The 27,006-nt window shown below is 37.5% G+C and overlaps 1 protein-coding gene across 4 annotated transcripts in view; it reads right to left on the bottom strand.

Annotated features, from left to right (window-relative positions):
- Positions 1–27,006, bottom strand: part of atrnl1a (attractin-like 1a) — a 315,774-nt gene that overhangs the window by 190,200 nt on the left and 98,568 nt on the right. For all 4 annotated transcript variants that reach the window (XR_012372140.1, XM_073873142.1, XM_073873143.1 and 1 more), the window contains 4 exons: positions 25,303–25,491; positions 18,857–19,075; positions 18,587–18,724; positions 3,977–4,070 (listed from right to left, as the gene is read on the bottom strand). Coding sequence is in view for 3 of the 4 variants with exons in the window: in XM_073873142.1 (XP_073729243.1) it covers positions 3,977–4,070; positions 18,587–18,724; positions 18,857–19,075; positions 25,303–25,491 (640 nt within the window). In the remaining variant the exon portion in view is untranslated. The remainder of the gene's footprint in view (positions 1–3,976; positions 4,071–18,586; positions 18,725–18,856; positions 19,076–25,302; positions 25,492–27,006) is intronic.

The following is a 27,006-nucleotide window of genomic DNA, read 5'->3' as shown; positions in this document are numbered from 1 at the left end:
ACATAAAATGTAAATACATGTGATTGTGTGTGCTACTTATTTTTTTTAAAAAATCTAAATTTAATACCATCTACCCTTCCTGCAATTTCCTTTCTCTCATGGATTCCCCACATCCTCAAATCCCTCCAGATGAGCAGCATCCAGCCAAGATGTGTCTTTACGGACTGCTCCTATACCGGTATCTAAAGCAGAATGTCTTCCTCTTTCGCATGCCCCGCTGTGCTCATTAAAGGAAACAGACTACAACAGGCCATAAACCACCTGCTCGCTCTCTCTCGCTCCTCCTAGTATTCCTCATCTATCCTTTTCTCTTTTATCTCCTCACACACAAACACTCACAATCTCCCTCTGACTCTCTTCCATCCTGATGCTTTTAAAAACACATAGATACAGAGCAACACAGGTGAAAGACACTGTGCTGTGTCTTCACTTTGTTTCTCATTCACTCTATTTTTGACACCAGTTGAACTCGTTGCCCTGCTTAGTTGATTGTGTTCAAAATACCACTGAATAAACTCATTTCTAAACAAAGACTTTCTATAAAAAATCCCACAGGAAATGAAACTGCTTTAATATGTCGATGTTTTTTAACAAGCAGATGTCAATTACCCCAGTAATATACGAATTACATGCAACTCTTGGAAGATTTTGGAAGGATTTTATAAATCTAAGCTATGCTACTACACTCATTTTATTGGTGTAAACTCTTATGCACAGAATCAATCAAAATTGTCTCATCTGTATCTATTTCTGTTCCCCCTAAACAAATATTATGAATTCACATGGAATGTAAGTTAAACCTCATTGGCAAATCTCCATGACCATCAACACTACATCCATATGCACTTGTTGAACCATAAGGATTAACAGGAAGATGTTATTCCCTCTGCTGTTATAACTCCTCTCACATTTCTTTGAAATCTTTCCACAATGTTTAAACATGGCTGCTGGTATTTATCATTCCCATATAAAAGCAACAGTGTCTGACAATGAAGCCTGGCTTGCAGATGGTGTCCCAAATCATCCTAGAAGTGTTTAATTTGTTTCAGGTTTGCACTTTTATCCACACCAACGTCAGTAAATCGATTCTTCATGGGCCTTACTTTGTGCACAGGGTACTGTCATGTTAAAACAGGAAAGGCAGGCCTCACCCTACTACAAAGGAGATTGCATGCTTTATTAGATCCGCCTGTTAGTAAAAGGTGTAGCTTGTAGTTGGGTTTCCATATACTTTTTCCATTTACTGTATGAAAAAAGTATGAGGGGGTCTATGTAAGCTCTAGTGTATATAGTCCACATCCATCTAACACTATTAATATTACATAAAAGCAATTATGCAAAATATGTATAATTAAGCCTATTATTTATGTTTCAGTGTGTCGTAGTTGTATTGTATAGTTGCATTAATCTTCATAATCTTAATTTCACTGAACACACACACACAGGCAAAGAAAAACACACACTAGCACAAAGAAAATTGGGCCATGGATAAACGTACAGATACTGAAGACCCAAAAGATCCAAACCTAGCTAGACTTAATTAGGAGCAAACAGATTTTCACATTTACAGTATTCACTAACATACACAGAAATGCAAGTAGTCAATTAGATCCATCACTAGACCATAGACATCCATCTGTTCCTTGAAATGCTTAAGGTTTTCATCACTATTACACCAACAACATGCATGTATGTTATTAAAAAGATAATGGGGCCATATGGGAATGTAATCACATGATCACTACGAATGCTTAAAGAGTTAACCTTTAGTTTTTCCTTCAATTATACATTTTGCCATCTTTCAGGTGAATCACTGTTTTTAATAACTTCAGTGGTTTCCATGGTGATGTGAATGCATGTGAGAGTGCTACCGTGCTAAAGAAAAAAACAATAGAACAGGCTTGTGCACAATTCAGAATTGAATTGAGAATGACTCCTAAATTTCAATTCAATTATTGAATTTGAATTGATGTCAAAAACAGGATCTAGAATTACAATTCGAATTTGAATAAAAGGAAGCAGAATTGCAATTCAATAGAAATTCAAAGAAATTAATATACATATTATACAGTAAGTGAGGTGTTAAAGATGAAGCTTTCAGTATATGTCAGATATGATTGCATTACATATTCTATAAATTATATTAATTTGAACTACTAGATTACATTAACAGGAAATGTTTTCCCCCAGCAATTAATGTTAAAAACTCTAGTCACATAACAAATAATTAAGTTTGATTTTTTTGTAATTGTAATTTTGTGGAACACGATGGAACATGACTTTATTTCCCAGAATGCTTTACTTTAACCAAGAATTTCAAATGGTTGTCAAACAATTAACTTTCCTTACACTGAATGGGAGATTCTTTCTATTGTGTCACTGTGGAATTTCTTTGAATTGCCATGAATTTAATTCCGCTTCCTGTCATTCCAATTCAAATTTAACTTCCTGTAGGGCGGAGTCAATTCAATTCAATTCAAATTCCAATTCATGAATTGAATGGAGGCTAATTCTGAAATTCTGAATTGTGCACAAGCCTGCAATAGAAACAGTAACACAAATTCTAATGGTTTCAATTAAAATATCATTTGAAACCATAAACACCATTAAAACCATTACAAAATTCCTTTGTAGTGTGTTTTGTGCATCATTCCACTTAATGGATTTAATGGTCCCACCAATAGGACCCAACACATACCAGCAGAGACTGACAGAGACCTTTATAGTTTCCTTTACAACCAATAAAATTCCCATTTAAACCATTAAATCAGAATGTTTGTAATGGTTTCTATTTCTTTAGCACAGCAGCCATTTTACACACAAACTATTTAACCTTGTTAGTGACTACACATCAACAAGTGGTAATGTAAGAACCAGTGGCAGCTCTTGACTGCTTTTCCAAGGGGTGCAAAGACAAAATATGTGTTCGGAGTGTCATGTGTGTTGCTTGTGTTTTCAAAATATTTTTGCGTCATGTGAACCATGTGCATTACATGTTTCGTCAAAATAAGTGCCTGCTGCATACGCGTCAAAACCATTTATGATAAAAGAGACGCTCACGTTCACAAAATACACGCACAACACTCAATAAACAGTATTACGCATGAGATTATGCGAGTATCTGGCAAACACTAGCGTCTCTTTTTTCATAAACCCTTTAGACGCGCCTGCAGCAGGCACTTATTTTGACAAGACACGTGATGCACACAGGATCACTAGACGCCCCGTACACATATTTTGAAATTGCGAACCACACACATGACGGGCTACATACATGTGACGAATTTTCGCATCGTGCGCCCTCGAAAAAAGAAGTCACCGTTAAGTCAACTGTTAAATAAATTATTAACTTTCAAGTACAACTAAGATCAGCATGACTTTTGGTGCTGTTATAGCTGGTGAATCAGTGAATAATACGCAAAATGACAAACAAACATTTCAAATCCTTTTGTGCAATTCCAGCACACTTAAAGTGATGTGTCTCATCTAACTTTGGGACGGTTGACTGACATTTCAGAAAATGATTGATGCATAAAAATAGAAAGACTTATGAAATCTATTGCTTAAGTCCTAAGGGAATTTGTTACTGCACAATACATCATCAGTGATCTAATGGGGAGTGCAGACTGTTATAAATACATTCACACACCACTTTGTCTTTATGGGCTTTAGTATATATAAACACAGGGCAGACCATCAGCCCCAAAAGTGCTATTTAAACTACTTTAACCTCCCTTTGCCACCGAGAACAGGGGCCCGCTGACACAGCACGGCAGAGGTTGCCATTAAAATAAATGTCATGGGAATAAAAGAAAATTTAGTAACAGAGAAGGTTGAATTTGTGAATTAAAGGTGTCTGTTTTTGAGAGATTGATAATATGATGAAACGTCTGTTTTGAATGGGTTGATGTCCATCACTTTTTGACTGAGAGACCGATGGGAGAATGCTGATGATGGGTGATGTAGTCATACTCACAGCTGGCACTGGTCTCCTTTCACCCCTTTAGTAGTACAGTAGCATTTCCCTGAGCTGGAGTGGCAGACGTTGGCATGGTTGTTACATCTGCAAGCTGGAAAGGAGACAAAACACAGAATTTAAAGGGTTAATTCATCCAAAAATGAAAAAAATCCATCAGCCACTTTTACTATAGAACACCAAAAGAGATATACTGGCTGTTTCCTTTCACAGTAAAAGTTATTGAAGCCAGGCTGACAAGCTACACAAAATATTATAAAAGGAGATCAATATGAAATAATGCAAGATATAAATGCCTTCATTCACTTCATTATATGAAAGAAAGATCACAACATCACTGGAAAGACCGTCAAATGGGCTTGGAACATAAGGGTGAGTAAATAACACAACTTTTAATTATCCCTTTAAAGTGAACTATGATATTCTGTAAAATAAACAGTGTGAGTTTGCATACAAGTAGACAATTATCATGATTTTTTAAGGGCCAGTGTACCTTTTAATTACAGATGCAATTCTCATTTAAAGTTATCAGATAGTAATATCAAAATTAAATCGCATACTCACACTTTAGACATAGAGTTTATATCAGAGAGCATGCATCTAAACCTGAGAGTGCATTAGTCAATAGCAAGAGTTCATTAAGCAGATTAACATCACTGAGGTGTGCTTCCTAAACAGGCAACAAAAGACTATTCTGTTATTTACAACCCTATGACAAAATGATACAGGGACAGTAATGCTTACGAGAGTTCTAGACACCAAATGGCCTTGAAGATGAAACTAAAAGTATCTAAATGACCCATGTTAAGCTTAAGACTAAACCAAATAATATGGAGAAAAGAATCTGTTGAATGACCGTATTTCTTGTCTAACAATGTGTTTAAGAGGCTTTTGCAGCTAAGGTGTATTAGTATAGTACATTCTTTATCAAGCACAGACAGATGACAGAGGTGTCTGCATGTTATGGAGTGATATTGTGTTTATGTTGAGTCGCATGTCTTACATCAATTAACCTGTTTATTGATGGTGTGAATCACTGGAGTATGGCTGCAATTGCAATGCTACATCCATTACGCGGATGTAAACAGATCCAGCATGCCATATATTTAAAGGGACACTCCACATTTTTTGAAATTATGCTCATTTTCCAGCTCCGCTAAAGTTAAATATTTGATTTTTACCGTTTTGGGATACATTCAGCTAATCTCCGGGTCTGGCGGTACCACTTTTAGCATAGCTTAGCATAATCCATTATATCTGATTAGACCATTAGTGTAACGCTCAAAAATGACCAAAGAATTCCAATATTTTTCCTATTTAAAACTTGACTCTTCTGTAGTTACATCGTGTACTAAGACAGATGGAAAATTAAAAGTTGTGATTTTCTGGGCCGATATGGCTAGGAACTCTACTCTTATTCTGGTGTAATAATCAAGGACTTTGCTGCTGTAACATGGCTGCAGCAGGTGCAATGATATCACGATAATATTATTTTATCTCCACACAGTTTTTTTATACAATGCATTTAGATTATATAATGAACTAGTTGCTTTCCGTGACCATTTATTTTAATTCACTTGTTTCAAACCTAAAGGTTAGGTTTTTCAGCTCTCAGTCACAGATGTAATTTGAAAAGCACTGCAAAGGTCTGTCCTAGTTTTCATTTATTTATTTATAAAATAAATAAAGGGAAGCAAAGAAAGTGAGAACATAGATTTAAACTCAAGAGACTTTAAGATTTTGGGCTTTTTATCTGCAGTCCTGTTCTTTACAAAACTCAGGTCATATTCCCCCAGCATGCACTGCAATTGCTTTTTCATACTGCCCAACGGGAAACAACTGATGAAAGAAAACATCTTTTTAAACCTTGTGATGTTTGCTAAGACAAGCATTGCTATTGCTCATATGGTAAGAGGTTTTCCCGCACCATTTGTGCTATGAACTGATAAAGCTGTACATACAATTTGGTTCGATTTCATATTCGTAAGTTATGAGGTTTATGGTAAGGTACTAGTACTGCCTTAAAGACACCAATATGTACTTTTTAGGCTCAAAAATGTACTTTTTGAAAAGGTACCACCCCGGTGATAACTTTAGACAATCTTCATGTACCTTTTTTCTGTGCACAAGATTACAGTACACCATTACAAGACTATCAACAATCTCACAAGGCACAGACTCGTGTAAAATCTCATTTGCATACACTAGCCCATACAGACAAATATAAGCAACACATCAATCAAGGCAATAAAACACACAGACATAAAAAGGCTTCAAATCAACATGTCAGTGTAGTGTCACGAAATTATAAACTGAATGCATGAGCATGATTTTCACATGAGCTCATGTGTGTGCATGTATACTCATAAAAATCATACATGTATACGGGTGTCATTTTGAGAGGATTGTAGAGATGGACTGTGGTGAGTGTTGGTGGCTTCTCTGTGAATGCTGGCGAAGGATTTATAGCTAAATTATGATCTGTAAAATGTACTCACATTATAGCAGCGAAACAGCACTGCCTGAAGCTGCTGTTTCAGCACTTACTCTAAAAGCAATGGACTACAAACACACACGCGTGCGCCCATACGCTCGCTCATAAATATTTCTGCCAAAAGCCATCTAGGTCCTGCGAATGACAAAACACACACTCACAAACAAGCCAACAATGAAAGCAGTCACCTAACTATGTCTAACAAACTTTCTCCTAATGCACACAAATAATGGAATACATCTGATGTGCTTCATTTAGATCCACAATCCACAGAAACAATAATGAAATAAGAGAAATAAATGTGGCATTAAAGCAAGAGACGCAGAAGATAAAGTGATATTTGTTTGCAAACAGACCGCGAAACATAAGCGACAAAACTAGAGCGAAAGCTTTCAAACTCATTTTCACAAAGAGAGGCACGTATAAACACACACATACAAACACACCAAGATCACATTAGAGCTGATGGAAGTTAAACCAGTCTTGAAATGAACATGTCTCAGATACAATTCATTCTAATGTTACGACTGGCTGAGAGTCGCATTTAAAAAGGAAAGCGGGTGTTTGGGTTTTACTACCAAATCGACATGGTTTGTTTAAGAAGTGGAAACTGGTTGATTTTTTACGTCAATGTATCAGATGTCTCCATCTCATCCATCCACTCGAGCGGAGTTCTCATTTATTCTTATTTTCCGACACCCAAGGAGGTCTATAATACCAGAAGAAAGCATTTCATTAACATTCCCATTCATCTAACACTACATTTCATACGATTTCAACAGCACTTGTCCCTTTGAAATGATGTCATTTCTCAAAAATAAATTTTTAAACCATGCAAGCTAAGACGACTAATAATAATCATTATACCACGGGGCTGTGAATGCTTTATTCTGATTGGTTGAGAAATGTTCCACAGGTGTTAATTCTTTTTCTGTAAAATGCACACCTGACCTGTCAAATGTCTTAAAGGGGACATTTCACTTTTTTAAGATGTAAAATAAATCATTGATGTCCCCAGAGTACGTATGTGAAGTTTTAGCTCAAAATATTATATAGATAATTTATTATGGCATGTTCAAATTGTTACTTTGTAGGTGTGAGCAAAAATGTGCCGTTTTGGGTGTGTCCTTTAAAATGCAAATTAGCTAATTAATGCACTAAATGGCAGTGCCGTGGTTAGTGCAGATTAAGGGGCGGTATTAACCCCTTCTGACATCACAAGAGGAGCCAAAGTTCAATTACCTATTTTTTCACATGATGGCAAAGAATGGTTTACAAAAACTAAGTTACTGGTTGATCTTTTTTGATACAAGCACTGGGTTCCCAATTATAGCACTTAAACATGGACAAGTAAGATTTTCATGATATGTCACCTTTAAAATAACCACCAGAGCGATGTTTGTGGTAACCGTTGTACAGGCGGAATAATTGACTCACTTGACACCCTTGGTTTGCAATGAATTATTTTCAAATAATTAAATGGCCCATCACACTGAAAAATTGATTCATTTAATTTACTCCTTTTTAAGGTAAGTGGTTGCAATCAATTTATTTAAGCTACATTTACACAAAAAATTAAAAAATTAAATAAAAAACTTTTGTTTAAATGTAGCATAAATAAACTGATTGCAACCACTTACCTTAAAAAATATAGTCAATTAAATAAATCAGATTTTTTTCAGTGCATGAATAATTCCTTACATAATCATCACTATAAGGTGCAGTTAAGAGCCATTAAATATAAGCAAAAAAAGCACTTCACCCTTTTTAATGTCCATTGAACACTACAGTGAGGAAAAAATACAGTGAGGAAAATAAGTATTTGAACACCCTGCTATTTTGCAAGTTCTCCCACTTAGAAATCAAGGAGGGGTCTGAAATTGTCATCGTATGTGCATGTCCACTGTGAGAGACATAATAAAAAAAAATTGTCTCTAATGTCTTTGGACAGCTCTTTGGTCTTGGCCATGTTAGTAGTTGGATTCTTACTGATTGTATGGGGTGGACAGGTGTCTTTATGCAGCTAACAACCTCAAACAGGTGCATCTAATTTAGGATAATAAATGGAGTGGAGGTTGACATTTTAAAGGCAGACTAACAGGTCTTTGAGGGTCAGAATTCTAGCTGATAGACAGGTGTTCAAATACTTATTTGCAAGTGTATCATACAAATAAATAGTTAAAAATCATATATTGTGATTTCTTGATTTTTTTAGATTATATCTCTCACAGTGGACATGCACCTGTGATGACAATTTCAGACCCCTCTATGATTTCAAAGTGGGAGAACTTGCAAAATAGCAGGGTGTTCAAATACTTATTTTCCTCACTATATGTGCTGAACCCTAAATAATGTTACTCATTCCAGGCTAACCAGCAAACAATTCTATCATCTTACCTGAAAAGAGTGAAATAGGGAAAGGTAAGTGAAATAACATGTATTACATTACATAAATATCATATAAAATCATTTTACCAACAAATTTACTGTCCCCATCTCTGACGCAAAATGACATAATAAAGTTCAAGCGCTCCAGTTCTTATTTATACTGCACCTACAGTCTCTAATAGCAAAAGGAGTCTTTCTGAGTAAATTGATTCAAGGTAAGTGTTTCTTTACTCACCTCTATAAGGCAAAATGTTTTAATTAATGGGAAGGAGGGTGAGCCTGGTGCTCTGCCCCTTATGCCCTCCTTTGTCAACTCACTGTGATGTGTTACTACTCTGAGCCAATACAGCAGATGCTGCCAGCCGGCTCCATGGAGACATCTCTGAGACTGAAGCCACTGTACAGGGACATCAAGTGCTAGAGGACAGATACTCAGTCTGTTATATTGCTGATCTGTGCCTGTGTGTGAAACACGTTCATGTGCAAAATATTTTCTACCCTTTCTGCACTGACAGGCAACATAAGATACTTTTGACAGATGCACATTGCAGTAGTAGACTACTAGCCTTTAACACTGTGCTGACTGTTTTCTAGTACAATGTACTAGATTTTGAAAAATTGTCAACCTATGTACCCCAGCTGTCATTGGAGCTGTACCCTTTAAAATGTCCTAACTTGAAACATTAGGTACAGATATGTATGCATTGTACTTTTTGAATGGGTACAGCCCCAGTGACAGCTAGGGTACAAATTTTGATAATTTTTTGTGACTGTATAACTTCTTGTCCACTTAATCAGTATAGGATTGCGTTAGCAGTGCAAAGGTCATAGGTTCAATACAAGGGAACAGATATACTGATAAATGAATACACTGTAAGTCACTTTGGAAAAAAAGCATCTGCCAAATGCAAAAAGTAAAGTAAAAGCAAGTTGGTCGTGTGCACATCTGAGCACTTCTTCAGACAAGAATTAATTCTGTGCCACAGACAGATAAAATATATCTGAGGGGAAAGCTACAGATTTCTGAATCTGAGTTAAATAAATGATCAGCGGAGTTTACCCAAATGGGCATTCAGTAAAGCTGTGAGCAATCTTTTGAATAAATACACAGTGCTGATTAATTTGTGGGTAGACAGCGTACAAGATCAGCGTAAAGATTTCAAGTTTATGGTTGCACCTGAGGAAGCCCACAAGGGAGGTTGTGCTCCATACAAACAAAAATTAGACAAAACATTGGCTACAGGCATCCCTGCTGTTCCAATGAAGCTCCTTTTCTTATTTTTAAAGAATGTTTGACCTTTCTTAAATAAACTCCAATCATCCAAAACCGAAGAAAATGTTGTACAACACAAAGTGGATGTGGCAAAACATGATTAGATGCCACAGTTGTTTTGCTGCGGATGAGGAGCATGAGGACAGACGCTGCCGAGACCTCGCTGTGTGCAAACGCAAACTGTCATCTCAAACAGATCCTTAAAGAGATGGGGAGGCGTACGACATGAGAGCTATACTCCATCTGTGGCTGTTTCCTCTCCTGTCTGCTTTATACCACTGCCACCATGTGCTTGTACTTACCAAGCGTGATGCCGTGCTGTATGTGAGCACTTGATGAAATCAGTAAATGATTAAAAAATTCTACTTGATGGTTTAGGAGATGAACATTCTGCTTCAAATGAGATTCTTTACTAGGTTTGAAAGGTTTTAAGTGGCTGAAAACATGATTCAAAAATATATTTTACTAAAATACCTGTTACATTCATGCTTTTTCTCATTTAAAAGTAAAAAATCTTTTTGGATTTATTTTGCTGTTTACTTGTTGCATATTTGTATTATTCACTTACTGCTTTTTTATGAGATGAGCTAGATTCTAAAGTTCTGAGTTTGGTCTGTTTTTACGCAGTCGTGTATGCGCACACCCGAACACAACCTTGCTAAGTTCATTCGACTTCAGCCCGGGATACACTGCACGATTATTGGCTGTCCCAGACGAAAGATTGCCATCGTAAAACAATCGTCGTGATTTATGTGATCGTGGCTCTTCATCGGTGGTCCTATGTCGTACAATGAGAGAGGTTCAAAGACGGCCATTTTCCCGGTCTTGCGTCCAAAGATAGCCTACGATAGTTTTCTGAAACCGTCTATACACGTCAAAATTGCAATACCCCTCGTGGCCTACATATTCCTGTTCGCGCATGGGCGACCTATGCGTACAATGTCCAAAAGGTTTCAAAAATCTAGCTGTACAATACGTGCACACCTTTCTGATGAGGAAAATTGTGTATGGAGTATCGCATACACGTAAAAAAGGACTATACTTTGGCCTTAAAGCCGGTGTTTCACTGCACATGACATAACACGATTATTGGACTTCTCCCCCTAGTGGCAGTTGTAATAAAGTTTCAGTTTAATCTTAATTGGAGAGACGCTCATTCCAGCGCAAGAGCCTTCATTCTAATATATACCATAGTGGAATAAATAAATGAACTCAAATGAACGAAACAATAAATAGAATTTTACCAATATTTTTAAAATGGAGACAAGAATAAAATAACGTATACATATTAAATAAAAAATATATTACTTATCAGTAATCAATAGTTTTTTTTAGGATTGAAATGTTACTGATAAAGTTAAACAAAAAGGATTAATAGTTTTCACATCACACACATTTTTTGATTGGAATACAATGAAATACATCACTTCCGGTCGGCATATCATATGCCGTGTAGTTGCACAAGTTCAAATTTTTTAACGGATCTAACGCTCAAAACGAAAACGAAAATTACGCATCTACAGATGGTCGGCACCTCACGCAGCCCCTTTGCGACTTTCCATAGGAAATGAATGACTTCCGGTTTATCAGCCGTCATTTGTCGTGTGTAGTGGAAAGGCGGCTTTACGGGAAAGTTTTTTTATCCAGCCTGTCTGTTTGTTAAGACTATGACTGTGTTTTCCAAAATGCTAACTTTTGGAGTCATTTTCAATGTGCAATTTTTTGATAACCACGCTTTGTCATTTCCGCGTAAACTACGTAAATGCAAATCTGCAATAACGGTGACATCATGTGCATTTGAAAATTTAGTCTATAGGCATATGCAACCAAAACAACAATGATGACTCACAGGACTGTGTTTGTGTTGCTCAAGATACTGCGTTTATCAACGCTTCTCCAACAAAGTGTACAAAATTTTGGCACTTTATAGTACTTATAGTAATAAACCTACCTCATTGTCTGTCTAATTGATGCTTTTGCCATCTTGATTGTTTGTATTTAAAATTCTGTTTGTATATATCGTTCTGTAGACGAATGTGTATATGTGCAGGCTTGTTGTGTTACTTTACATGTAACATTCCCATCTACTGGCCTGGCATACATAATACAGGAAATTTAGTCATCTTCGTGGATCTGTGTAAACGTAGATCTTTTTTACAGTGTTGTCCTGTGTACGTGAGATTTTTCATAAACACGAAGAAATAACTTTGATGTTTTTCACTACATTGTTGTCATGTAAACAAAGCATAAGAATCTGTCACACAATTATAAAGACACATTATGAATTTGTGTCTCACATGTCATTTGTGGCTTAACGGAAGTTCCAGATATATGTCACTACCTGAACTTAAAAAAAATAAATAAATAAATAAAAATATTTAACACTTATCGACTAAGTTTTTAAAAATCCACTTTAAAGATTTCAGATTTGCAACATATGTTCACTTCCTAAGTCAATCTGTGTCATTTAAATTTTTTCACGTCATTTACATGGGCAGGGATCAGATTGTCAATTTTGAACAAAACCATGCAATGTTTCAGTTCTAAATAAAGTTCCTTTTCATTCAGGAAAGCCAATTTTTACTCGCATTTGGCACTTGGCGGGCGCTCAATTTGGACTCTTGTTAACTACCAGCATGTTTTCCACATCTAATGAGGATTCATGCAGATATAAACAGGAAGAGGAAATAAATGGAGAATAAAGGAGAGAAAATGAGGACATAAAACAGAGAGAAAACAGAGAAAGGGTTTCACTAAACTCTCTTTCCTGTCAGTAACGTTCAATATATCACTGCAGTGCATTAATGGATTCATGGTTTTACACAAGGACGCTTACAATGCCTTTTCAGTTTGTTTCACTAAAAGCAAGGCGGTTTTAGAGAACCACAAATCGTGATCTAATACAATGGAGACACCACCAACGAGATAGCGACTATTGAGGAGAAATGCGAACAGCTATTTATTTATTCGAAGCATTAACGTAGCAAAAACGTACGATTCTCATGAAAATAAAACAACGGAACCTAACCCCGCACCTAACCCCAACGTCACAGGGGTCAAGGCGAATCTTACAAAAACTTACAGATGTGGTCGTATTAATTTATATGAATTAGCCAACTCGTAAAATATGTACGAATTCTTGTGAGATAGCGTTGAAAATGTTTCACAAATTCATGTTTATATAATCTATGTGAAACAGATTTGACCATGACTGTTGTAATGGGTGACTAAACAGGTATGTGTTTACACCTAAAGCAATAAATGACTTATACAGGTCATATAAAAAAGGGAAAACAGGAGGTTTGTGTAAGACCAAGAATAGCACAGCTGTAGGGTCAATATGACTCTGTCTGCAGGTACACACTAAAAAATAACAAATGTCTACAAACAAGTACATGGATAATTGCAAATTAAAAGCCTCATGATTGAAGTGCAGTAAGATAGAAAAATAAGACACAAAAAGAAAACTTTCATCCAGTGCGCTGAGTTCACATAGCTGTTTAAAGGAAGCGTAGACATATAACTCTAGATGCGCTCAACTGAAAGATCTGAAAACAGTCCTTATGTTACATTAAAGGGGACATTTCACAAGACTTTTTTAAAAATGTCAAATAAATCTCTGGTGTCCCTATATGTGAAGTTCAAGCTAGTGCAGATTAAGGGGTGGTATTATCCCCTTCTGACATCACAAGGAGAGTCAAATTTCAATTACCTATTTTTTCACATGCTTGCAGAGAATGATTTACCTAAACTAAGTTATTGGGTTGATCTTTATCACGTTTTCTAGGTTGACAGAAGCACTGGGGACCCAATTATAGCACTAAAACATGGATAAAGTCTGATTTTCATGACATGTCCTCTTTAATATTGCTCATACTCTAAATTAGGGTTGTACAATAATTATTGAGATGAACAAGAATACTAATTCAAATCTCACAGCTGTTGTTGGAGAGGTATGTGATTACTTTTCGTAGCAAACAGACTTTTTGCCTACACAATTTTCATCTGGCTCATGATCAACTAATCAGCCATAATACATTTTAGACAAACTATGCACAGATTAACTTAAGACACATAAGTTCACTGACAGGGGGTATCCAGGGCACTAGGGACCACAACACAAGCTCTTCTAAAATGGAGAAGTAACCATCAAGCAACACACACAGACCTGCATGGCAGTCATTACTCATAGACCTGGTAAAAATGCAAACACCAAATCCCAATACTACAAAAGACACTGCAAAAAACAGACACAAACACATGCAAATAAAAGAGAGAGATGGACAATAAACACAATAAATATCCATACAGTCAAAAAACAAAGATTATAAAAGAAACATTAGAAGTCCTTGGTGAGAACTTTGAGATGCTAGAATTTACCAAAACACACAGCACCAAAAGCAATAAACCTTTTTTTTGGCCTCTGCAGGGCATCTCTCTCTGACTCCCTATAGAAAATTTAGAGTTGTCAGATCCATAATACTGAAAATGATTTTGCTGTCAAAAACACTTCCTGTGAGCAGGTCTGAACAGAACAAACCCCATCAAACTGCCTCCATTCACAGTGCATAATAAAGTCTGTTTGTGTTTGTGCTTTTGTCTCGACATAAAGGCTGGTCCATATTAATCCTTGTGTCTAGTCCAGATAGGGCGAAAAGAGCCATCTGTAAATAAACAGTATGTTTTTCACATTGTTTAAAAGAGGTGAAAAAGATACCACAAAAATCTCACAAAATGGGAGTCTGCGGTCTCAATAACAAGCTCGTAAAGACCTCACAGAAGAAATATAAAGGACATTACGTTCTGGATTTCTTTTCATCTACAAATAAAAATACAGCTTAATTCAATTTTATGAATAAATATATTTTATGAATTTCCCGGTGGACGTCCTGGAAGTTTCATAGGACCAGCCACATAAGATTGCTTGTGTAATCCACTTCCATTTTATTGTTTTTGTCGAGTGAGGCTAGCCCGTGCTATTTAACCACTAATGCAAAGTACTGTTTTATGTAGCTCTGAACATTAGCGTCCTAAACCTGCGAGGTTCCTATTAAGGGAATTACCACTGGACCTGGTGGCGTGGAACTGCAAAATTTGTGTTACTTCGAGTTCATTAATACAAATTTGTGCCAATTTCACAGATGCTGAGCTGTGATATGCAGGTCGGGGAAATATCTGAGCCGGCAAAACTGCATCACAAGGTGACCCTTCAAGTTCTGGTCGCATCTGTAGCATGAATACTGCATATGGAAACCCGTCTGCATGCATGTAGTCTCAAACACTCATAAGGGGCCTAAGACTGTGTGATATGATGGAATCAGTGTTTCCACACCTTTATTAACTTTAAATTCAAGGACCTTTCAAGGACTTTCCAGGTCCAATACCCTCAAATTCAAGGACTAAATGTGGGGACACATTTCAAGTGAGAGCAAGGTTACATCATGTTACCTTTTAAGATACAGTGTTACAGTTCCCTTTCGAGGAAATCGCGCTGCGTCACTGCGGTGACATTTTGGGGACGCCTCCAGTGGTTAGTGTGTCTGAATGTGTATATCAAATTCAACCAATGGTGAGGCTTAACGACAAAGACAAGGTGACGCAGGAGCAAGGAAGTATATCGCTATGTGAAATAGTGCCAAAGACAGTGTTTCAGGGATGCAGGAAGTATGGCAAGGGAGACGCAGCGTCTCGCTCCCTTCTCAGGGAACAACAGTTACATACGTAGCCCAAGACATTTTTGTGTCAAACACAACTATGCAAAAAAGCATTTTGGTATGAATCAACATTCGCATACAGAAGATATAAGCATTTTAAAGCAACATTTTAGCACGTGTGCTTAAAAAGTCTAGAATTTTTATGATATTATCCTACACCAGTGGTTCCCAAACTATTTCAGCATGCGGCCCCCCTTGTGTACGGTGCATTTCTTCGCGGCCCCCCAAAGAAAATTTGTGACAAAAAACTGTTCCAAAACTCAACATTTTAATAAAAAAAACATAAAATTATACAAAAAAGTAGTGCTTTGGTAAGTAGCCTTATTTTTTAGGTTTAATTACACAGAATTCATGATAAATTAATGTATTTCATAAAATGTCATAAAACTGGGGCCCCCCTGGCACCATCTGGCGACCCCCAGTTTGAAAACCACTGTCCTACACTACACAGAAAATAATATGGATTTTTTCCAGAAAACTTCTTGCATAAAATAGATTCAAGCACTTTTAATGACCTGTATCTATGCATGTATATTTTCAAAAACTTCCCAGGGCCTTGAATTTTTTGGGGGGATTTCAAGGACCCGTGGGAACCCTGTTTATTTCTTATTCATACCACAAATAAGTATCTGGCTTATGCAAACCAAGTCACATACATGCAATTATTCTGATCTCAGCTCTTACCGGAAAGCATATAAATATCAAACTCAAACTTGTCAATAAAGACAAACACAGTCCCCGTCTGCCCATCTAAGAAGGCATTATAAGTGGACAAATGTCCTCCATTCTCCAAAGTCTCTGTTTTCTCTCCGTCCCTTCCTTTTCAAGGGCAGACAACCGTGTGTCATATTTTACCCTGATCTTATTTTGATGGCCTGTCTCTTTTCTCCTTCAGACAACACGCACACACTCGCACCGTGAGAGATATCTCTCCAGCCTTACTCGTTCTCCTCACAGGGCCGCTCTTCATCTCTCGCTGTCTAATCTAACACAGATCAGTGGCTTAAACGCATTAGTGTACAAGGTGAGGTAAATCTCATCCGCTCATAACGCTGAAAAATGACAAAGTGGGATTAGCAGCCACCACAATCAGAGCATTAAACACACATGCATATTAACACCAGCACACAGTCAATAAAGCACTCTTAATCACTGAGAGAGAGAGAGAGAGAATCCTTGAGAGATGCGCAAGACCTCACATCTATCAAACTTTCACTGTGTGCACTGGACTGCTCGTATAGCAGAAGAGGTGGGGTGGCAGTCAACTCCAGGAAATAAGAAAATGATTAAGAGTGATTTAACGTCACACCGAATGTGGAGAAAATGTGAATCTGTTCGACAGAGAATGATGTTATTACACCTCCTTCCTCGCACCTCTCTGGTTCTTTCTTAGTCTCTCTCTGCAGTTTCATCTTTAAGAGCGATGAAGCCTGTATATAAACTCAGCCATTGGAAACGAAGAGAAAAGCCACATTGATGAACTAACATGAGGGATTCACATCAAATCAATCGAAGTTGCATCAGGGCGAATACTGCACTCGTAATGAAATATGTCCACATTAACCATTCAAGCAAAATTAGATGGGGGACACTGGGATATCCTGGGGTACATCTGGATGTTGAAGCAATGCAGGCAAACAGTCAAAGTCTGGTTATAGAAAAGAACAACCTACAGCAAAAATCAATTGGTGTTTGATATAACATGTCTGGCGTTACAGAAACAGCTTGTCGAAAAATGATCTTTGTGTTATTATCTGCTCACCCTCAAGTCTCTTTGAAACCATTTGATTTTTTTTCCAATGTTTATTATGTTTTGGTCTATTCCTTATGCTGCGTTTACACCAGCCGTAGTAGAGGCGTGAAGCGCGAGTGATTTCAATGTTAAGTCAATGTGAAGACGCGTTGACGCAAATCTGGAGGTCTTGCGGCGCGAATGAGGCGTTTGGTGCAGCACGGAAGGCGCGTTTCCGCCTCATTCACGCGTGTAGTTCGCACGAATTGAGTGCCCGGCGCGGTACATGCAAATGGTGTTTTTTGTGCATTTTGCATTTGACGCGAATTTGCGGCTGACACCCAAGTTAAAAATTTTTTACTTTGTCGGATTTTCGCGCCGCATTAACCAATCAGGAGCCTACTTGCTGCTGTGGGGGCAGCCCCGCCCGGGGTCACTCATTCAACATGAAGGAACGCTTGATGTTGCCGTAAGCAGTCATCCGGAGCTATACGACATAAGTTCTTATTTCTATAGAGACAGGAATAAAAAGGACCTCGCTTGGAAGAGTGTCAGTGAGGACATTGGGCAACCTGGTAAGTTGTAATACACAATTCACTTTGGGGTCACGTGATGTTTATCGACCCGCGCCGTTTATCAACATCAGTCATCTTGCAAACAGACAACTGCATAGCACTTCTCCCTAGACGCGCATAGACAGCAATCGACCTGTTCAAGCGGCAAACTAGGCGCGGTAGATGCGATTTTGAAGCCTGAAACGTGTCTGGTGTAAACGCAGCATTACACATGCTAACATAAGCCCTACTTACTTTCTATTAGTACTTCTCCCTTACGTAAATGAATCATGGATTGTTTTGTAGTAACCACACATGTAGGTTTTTGTTTTAACTGTAGTAAACAATGTTTAATTTTAGTGGGGTAAAAAATATTCCCATAAAATCCAAAATAATTCCACAAAATGTGCACAGGCATACGCGTACATACACATATATAAAGCTAAATATCTCACCTTGGCATTTTCCTCCATTACTGGCATCTCCATAGTAACCGGGCAGACAGGTCTGGCATTGCGGCCCAGTTGTGAGATTCTTGCACTGATCACACACGCTGCCATTAACACACGTACTGTGCCCATTACACTGACATGCTGAATTATTCACAGAGAAAAGAATGTGTAATGTGTTTAGCAACACACGCGGCATTATTTATACACTCAGGGCAACTTTAACATGCATGCCGAATAATGTGGATCATTGCACATGTGCATTTTTAAACTCACCTGGGCAGGTTATGTATGACCAGTCATAGCCCTTTTCTCTTAAACACATACTGGTGTCCAGTACCATCTCTTGACTCTGCCTGCTCAGGCTTCTCATCGGTCCACGGTACGATCCCTCGATACACTGACCCCGACCCGTGTCCGTGGGGTCTCCACACCATCCACACTCAGGCTGTTCCAAGCACTGAGCACATGTGCGGTGACCTGAACAGTGTTGAGCTACAAACAGAGAAGACATTGTATAATTTACAAACACTTGGGGTCTCATTTATAAAGCGTGCTGGAAATGTGCGTACGCCAGTTCCCACGCAAAGGTTTTGATTTATAAAAAAACTAACTTAATGGGACAATGGGCTTGCAGGGTGGGATCTGTGGATGATGTGATTTATAAAGGGAACACTGCTTTGTTTTATAAGTCTTAATATGTTTGGCGTATGCCATTTTTGGCTTTTGTGTATACGTAGACTTTTGGTAAGGATCCTATGCATAGTTTTATAAATGAGACCCCAGGTCTGCCATTGGTAAGACAAACAAAGTGATTTAAACAGAGCATTACATTTACAGTTTATCCAAAGGGGTTTACAACAGAGGAAAACAATTAAGCAAGCAAATCCAAAGTAATTAGATAGTTTAGGTTAGTTTATAACTATACCATTCTAGAAATTATAATAAAAATCACACACTTTACTTACATGCATTTTATTTACAACCTTAAACAATGTTCAAACAAATTACGCCTATACATATAGGTGGTCATAAATCAACTTGCATGGGATGTATCATAATGGTCTGTCTTTTACTCTGCAAACAACTGTCTGAGATTGTTAACATTGATGTGTGGATGATAAATATAACATGTAATGTGATGTTTCTCTAGTTAAGCAAACATTTATTTAGTTGGCACTTGGCACAACAAGAGAAGACCACCACAGACGTTCACTGGCAGGTAAACAAGTTGAGAAAAAAGAAAAAAGAGGGAGAGAGAGAGAGAGAGAGAGAGAGAGAGAGAGAGAGAGAGAGAGAGAGAAAGAGAGAGATCAGAGTCATGTTGTTTCCTTCCGAATGTCATCACAAAGAATTATTAGTGTCACGTTTTGTCTAAATCTCTCGGGACAAACAAAGCATTTTTAAATCAGAGACTGCAAATGACATTTTCACAGTCTGTTAAACTAGCAATGCTATCAAGTCTATACGTGAGACTTTCACAAGAACCGCCACCTCCCCGAAGTTGCCACCTCCTCCGTTTTGTCTTTGTAACTTATTGTATTTTACTCCCATTCAAAGTCACTCTACATCAATTTTGTTACAAGGGCTAAGACGTGCTCCCCAAGCAGCCGATGCTGCCTGTGTGTTGTTGGTTGACCTTTTCATTTCAAAATAAATTGAGTTCTGTGCTATTACATTTAGACGGCAGACGGATGTGTATTCAAACAATGTACCTGACATTCAGAGCCCTGGAAAGGCAAGGGACACACTGGAAAGGATCATTTGATTTACATTTTTGCTGCCACTGGGGGTTTACCACTTTGTTGTAAAGTAATATAATGCTACCCAAAGTTCTCTAAACCCCTCAGTAATGATGTCCCTCCCTTTTAGAAGTTTGTCCATGTGGGATGAAAAACGTATGCAGGCGAGACCAGATCCCATCTAATGGGTCCTCAGACAGTATTGAGGTCAAAAAGTGTCTCGGGGTTAATAGCAAGGGCAGATTCATAGAGGGATGAAGAGTGTCATTAAAAACAGGACAGAGGATCTCTGAGGGAATGCCAGTATGATACAGAAGTGAGAATAAGAACGATTAAGTTTTTAAAGGGGACATTTCACAAGACTTTTTTAAGATGTCAAATAAATCTTTGGTGTCTCCACAGTACATATGTGAAGTTTTAGCTCAAAATACCATATAGATAATTTATTAAAGCATGGTAAAATTGTCACTTTGTAGGTGTGTGCAAAAAATGTGCCATTTTGGGTGTGTCCTTTAACATGCAAAAGAGCTGAACTCTGCACTAAATGGCAGTGGCGTGGTTGGATAGTGCAGATTAAGGCCGTGGTTTTCAAACTGGGGGCCGTGAGATGGTGCCAGGGGGGCCCCATTTTTATGACATTTTATGAAATACATTAATTTATCATTAATTCTGTGTAATAAAACCAAAAAAAAATAGGCTACTAACCAAAAGCACTACTTTTTGTATAATTTCATGTTTTTTTTATTAAAATGTTGAGTTTTAGAACAGTTTTTTGTCACAAATTTTCTTTGGGGGGCCGCGAAGGAATGCACCGTCACGCTGAAAAAGTTTGGGAACCACTGCATTAAGGGTTGGTATTTTCCCCTTCTGACATAACAAGGGCAGCCAAATTTCAATGCCTTCTTTTTCACATGCTTGTGGAGAATGGTTTACCAAAACAAAGTTACTGGGTTGATCTTATTCACATTTTCTAGGTTGATAAACGCACTGGGGACCCAATTATAGCACTAAAACATGGAAAAAGTCAGATCTTCATGATATGTCCCCTTTAAAATGACTTTTGAAAGTGGCACAATGCTTGATCTTCCCATGTATCATGTTACGGACTTAGTTGTTTGGAGACATCCAGTTTTGAGGAAAGGTACTGTACATAGACTCTTGTTTTGTCTTGTAATGGTGTTTTTTGTAAAAACGCACCGTTTTATTCCAAAATTTTACTTTTATTGAGTTTTATTGTAAAAATGCATTGTTTTTGAAAATTTATATTTAAAAAAACATATTTATATATTTAAATTAAATTGATTATTAGTGAAATATTAGTGATAGAACTAATGGCGCACATACACATCTTATGCGAGTTTTTATCTCTTAAACTATACCACATGACAAAAAATAATTCTGACCTATTCTGTAAAATGTTCTGCACATGTTCTTTTATGTTTCTAATCCAGATTTCCATAACAGATGTGCTAGGTGAACTCTCCACCCAAAAGCACTGCTCTCCTGCTGCATTATTCACAGCCAGTACAATGATTCATTTCAATGCGTTGTTCATTCGGTTCATCACAGAGGTGTTTCATTATTACAAACACGCTTTTCATTTCACCTCGTCTCTCTTTTCATTTTTGTGTTTTGGCAAAATAACTAAAGGATTATCTTTTTGCTAAAGACACCTACACACTCATCACATATGCAAATCTATACCAAACATTTTCAAAACAATTCTAAAGAGTGTCACTTTCCTACTTTTTAATAACCGCACGGTTGAGTCTTTACACAGATTCAGCACAAAGTTTTACAAACAAGCATTATCCTGTAATTTCAAAATGAAATTTTAAAATAAGTCTCAATCCTAATTAAAAAAGTTGCTAGTGGCACTAGTTCAGATATTAGACTTTCTGAAAGCAAGTTTTACAAAGACATTATGTCAAGTCTCCAGAGGCGCTGTGTGTGTTTTTCATAACTTACTCATTATTAGCACTGTGGATTATCCCTAAAATATCAATGTGAATCTATTGTTTCTTTCTGAAACGTTTATTACTAGTACCAGATTTTCAAAATTAAATTTATATTAAAATCTCTCCTTGCCATGTTTGACCTAAAACGAACAAAGATAAATCTTTGCTGAGATTAAAATGACAACATATTTTGTCACCTTGCACACAGAGTGCAGCTAGTATTAGCGGTTTGAAATGAAAAAGAAAAGCTAATCTAAGATTTTTAAGAGAAATGCTGGTCTGTTTTGTAATTACAGGCTTACATGTGGGCTTTTTTGTTAGGATTATTAGTGTTTAAAGTGATAGTTCACAGAAAATCATTTACTCACTATCATGTTGATCAAACCTGTATGAGTTTCTTTATACTATTGAATACAAAAGAAGATATTTTGATAAATGATGGTAAGCACTGACTTCCATAGTATTTCTTTATCCTACTATGGAAGTCAACTGTGTGGTTTCCATCGTATATTAAAATATCTTCTTTTGTGTTCAAGAGAATGAAGAAACTTCTTTCCTTTGCCTGTAAGCCAGACTCTATGGAGAAACATAAGGACTCCTCCAGCAATATTCTTCCATCAGAGAGCTGACCTTAATGATGTTTATAGTTTGACAGATTGTCTTTAGGAAGCACGACCATCAGCATCCACGTTAACAATGCACTAGAGGCCTTTAGTCTCTGCAGTGCAGATAAAAATCAATGACTAGCACATCCACAGAGAAACAACTGTAATATCTGTGTATCTCTATAATAGCAATTGAAGAAGAAGATTTTGGTCTGAGGGTTTTAAGGCCAAGAAAGACTTTCAACTTCGGGAGAAGATGCAGACAGGCAATTCTGGCTGTCAGGTTTTCTCTTGCAGTGTTTTTTTCTCAAGAAATATGTTGGTTATTAAGCATTATGCCTCTCAGTTGGACTGCATATCTATTTTTCATTCTTGTCCCTGACGCAGGCAGCGCTACTCATTTACACTGCATTAAAATGCCAACACCAGTGCATCTTACCACAGTGGAAAAGAATGATTCCATGCCTCCACAAACTTGCTGATGACTATACAAGGTAGGCCAGCGTCAGCTACTCCTAAGGCCCTTCTTAGAAGACGATTACCATCAGTCATCTGAGAAATTCTGGCGTGCGTTTTTCTTGTGTTGGACCAGATCATATCTCTCATGTGGAGAAATATGCTCTGCAAATCTACTTATAAGGAACTAGAGGAGCTGTTAAAACATAAGTTGGCTGAATAGAAATCAAACTAGTCTCAGATTCAGACAGTAGACTGATTTCTATCCCATCTTGCAAGCCGAAATTAGAAGTGTTAACTGAAATAACAAGGTGCAATCTGATTGGCTGGCTCTGTCATGTCATGTAGTAAAGAAAAACGTGTATTTTATAAGTTTAATTAAAATATGTATATTATATATATATATAATTCTACGTGGCATTGATTCAACAAGGTGCTGAAAGCATTCTTGTATCCTATCAATATGTTGGCCCATATTGATAGGATAGCATCTTGCAGTTGATGGAGATTTGTGGGATGCACATCCAGGGCACGAAGCTCCCGTTCCACCACATCCCAAAGATGCTCTACTGGGTTGAGATCTGGTGACTGTGGGGGCCATTATAGTACAGTGAACTCATTGTCATGTTCAAGAAACCAATTTGAAATGATTCAAGCTTTGTGACATGGTGCATTATCATGCTGGAAGTAGCCATCAGAGGATGGGTACATGGTGGTCATAAAGGGATGATCATGGACAGAAACAATGCTCAGGTAGGCCATGGCATTTAAACCATGCCCCATTGGCCCTAAGGGGCCTAAAGTATGCCAAGAAAACATCCCCCATACCATTAAACTACCAGCCTGCACAGTGGTAACAAGGCATGATGGATCCATGTTCTCATTCTGTTTACGCCAAAATTCTGACTCTACCATCTGAATGTCTAAACAGAAATCGAGACTCATCAGACCCGGCAACATTTTTCCAGTCTTCAACTGTCCAATTTTGGTGAGCTTTTGCAAATTCTAGCCTCTTTTTCTTATTTGTAGTGGAGATGAGTGGTACCCGCTGGGGTCTTCTGCTGTTGTAAACCATCCGCCTCAAGGTTGTGCGTGTTGTGGCTTCACAAATGCTTTGCTGCATACCTCGGTTGTAGCAAGATTTTCCCTTTTCACACCATTCTTTGTAAACCCTAGAAATGGTTGTGCGTGAAAATCCCAGTAACTGAGCAGATTGTGACCCCTAAATGCATTGAAGCAACTGCCATGTGATTGGTTGATTAGATAATTGCATTAATGAGAAATTGAACAGGTGTTCCTAATAATCCTTTAGGTGAGTGTATATATATATAATTTTAATCACAATATCTACAATCTACAATATCCGGCAGTGTTTTCTTCACAACAGTTCATAGACACCGCCACTTTGTTGTTTAAGTATTAGTATTATCATTAGTAACTTAATTTTCATATAACCTTGCCACAGAAAATCAAAGATTAACAAAACAGGTTCTAATTGGGCACTTTCTGACAATTCCTGGGCAGAAAAAATGCAATGAAGACCAGACTGCAAGTCTACAGTGTGAATAAAATCAAAATAACTTTTTTTGCAATTAAGCTCTCGTTTTCTGTGTGAGGCTGGACAGATGTCAATAGTTTATAGATTTTCCAGTGGAGGCCAGTCAGAGTATGACAGGATTTTATAGTGAGCTTGATATTTGCCTATGTTATGGACTGAAAGCTCACAGCATCTGCTCGTACAGAACTCAATCTCTCAGGTTCACAACAAAAAGAAGAAACAGAAAGGGAAAAATGAGAAGGTGGAGAGTAATAGGGTTAGAAGCATGTGTGTGTGTTCCCTGTGGACCTAACTCTGCCAGGCTCTTAATGAGTGTGTGTGCGTGCATGTGTGTGCGTGCGTCTGTGTGTGTTAGTGTCCGTGAATTCGTGTGCGTGCGTGCCCTTGAAGTGTGTTGACTCACAGCCACAGTCTCCAGTCTGCCACTCCAGACACTGGCCGTAGGGGAAAGAGATGACGTAAGCGTTCGAATCCACACAGCGCCTGGTGCTGCCGCACCACATACACTCCATGGCCTGGCTGGTGCAGTTGGCGCAGGTGGTCCGCAAGGCGCAGGGCATCTTACATGAGCGCATGCTGAGGTTAGGGTTCACTGGGAATCACAGTGGTCAATATTGTTAGGCATTTTAGGTAAATTACATCATTTGACAATAATACAGAACTATTAAGTCAAAAACAATAATAATATAGTTCAAAACTCTGACAGTTTTTCCTGTTTCATTTATTATTATATTAAAGGGATTGTTCACCCAAAATTGAAAATTCTTTCATTATTTCTTAATGTCTTTATTCTGATGAACATAAAAAAAGATGTTTTGATAAATGATGGCAACCACACAGCTGCCGGCACCAATTGACTTTCACAGTAGAAAAAACTATGGAAAATACTATGGAAGTCAATGGGTTACGTCAACTGTCCTTACCGTAATTTATCAAAATATCTTCATTTGTAATCAACAGAATTAAGAAACTGATAGAGGTTAAGGACACCATGATGGTGAGTAAATAATTTCATTTTTTCATTTTAGCTGTATTTAAAGGTGCCAAAAAAGGCATTTATACAATATGTTACATTGTTCTCTGAAATCTACATACAAGGTATATGGCTTTATTAAAGGGATAGTTCACCCAAAAATAAAAATTCTGTCATCATTTACTCACTCTCATGAAGTTACAAACCCGCATACGTTTCTTTGTTCTGATGAAGATACACAAAGGAAGATACTTTGAGAAATGTTTGTAACCAAACCGTTCGTGGACCCCTTTCACTTCCATAGTAAGAAACATATTACTATGGAAGTGAATGAGTTAACTCGCCAATGGCGTGGAAAGAGAGCTAAGAGCAAAAATGATCCAGAAAGTTTTACATGTCCATTTACAACCCTATGATTTGTCCCCAGAATGAAATGGTCTGGTATTACCTTATTTGAAAGGGTCATGAAAAATAATGTTGAGCTCTGATTGGCTGTTTCTCAGAGCAGCTCATTTCAGTAGCTCTCTGTGTGTGCAAACAGACCTTATGTTTGAGCCTCTATCAGATGAAAATACAGATTTTGAGAAACAAATAATTATTCAAGGATTGAAAATGGACATTTCACAGTGGTAAGTTTGTGTTTTTCAATTCTACAAATAAAATGAAATGAATTTGAACTTGGAATTTATTAGTTTTTTCCTAGACCAATTTAGATTTTTAGACCTATTTGCAATTACTTATCATAATAAACTTTATAGTAGTTATATTAGTTGATAGCTTTATAAACAACATTTGATGATTATGCTTCGCAATGTGTTAAATAGAAACATAATGAAAGTGTCTACGTGTGTTGCCTCCTGTAGAGAAACATTTGAAATGAGCACAAGGAGATGAATAATGTAAATCAGAACTAAATACAAACAGAATAAACACAGAGACGAGAGGTGGGGAATTTCACATAATTTATTCATTCATTATGCTCTTTGGATGTGTCTTTGGGGGAGTGGCCAACTCTCATTCAAGGCCTAATTTGTACTTCTTCTAAGTCTTTATTACAGGCTCTTTCCAACGAACAACAAACATAATGCAGCCAAGGCAACATATTGTACCACTACTCATAGTTAAATAAACAAA

This window comes from Misgurnus anguillicaudatus, chromosome 11 (assembly GCF_027580225.2).
Source record: "Misgurnus anguillicaudatus chromosome 11, ASM2758022v2, whole genome shotgun sequence".
Lineage (NCBI taxonomy): Eukaryota > Metazoa > Chordata > Actinopteri > Cypriniformes > Cobitidae > Misgurnus > Misgurnus anguillicaudatus.
Note: the sequence above shows the minus strand (reverse complement) of the source record. Positions and strands in the feature narration are given on the sequence as shown.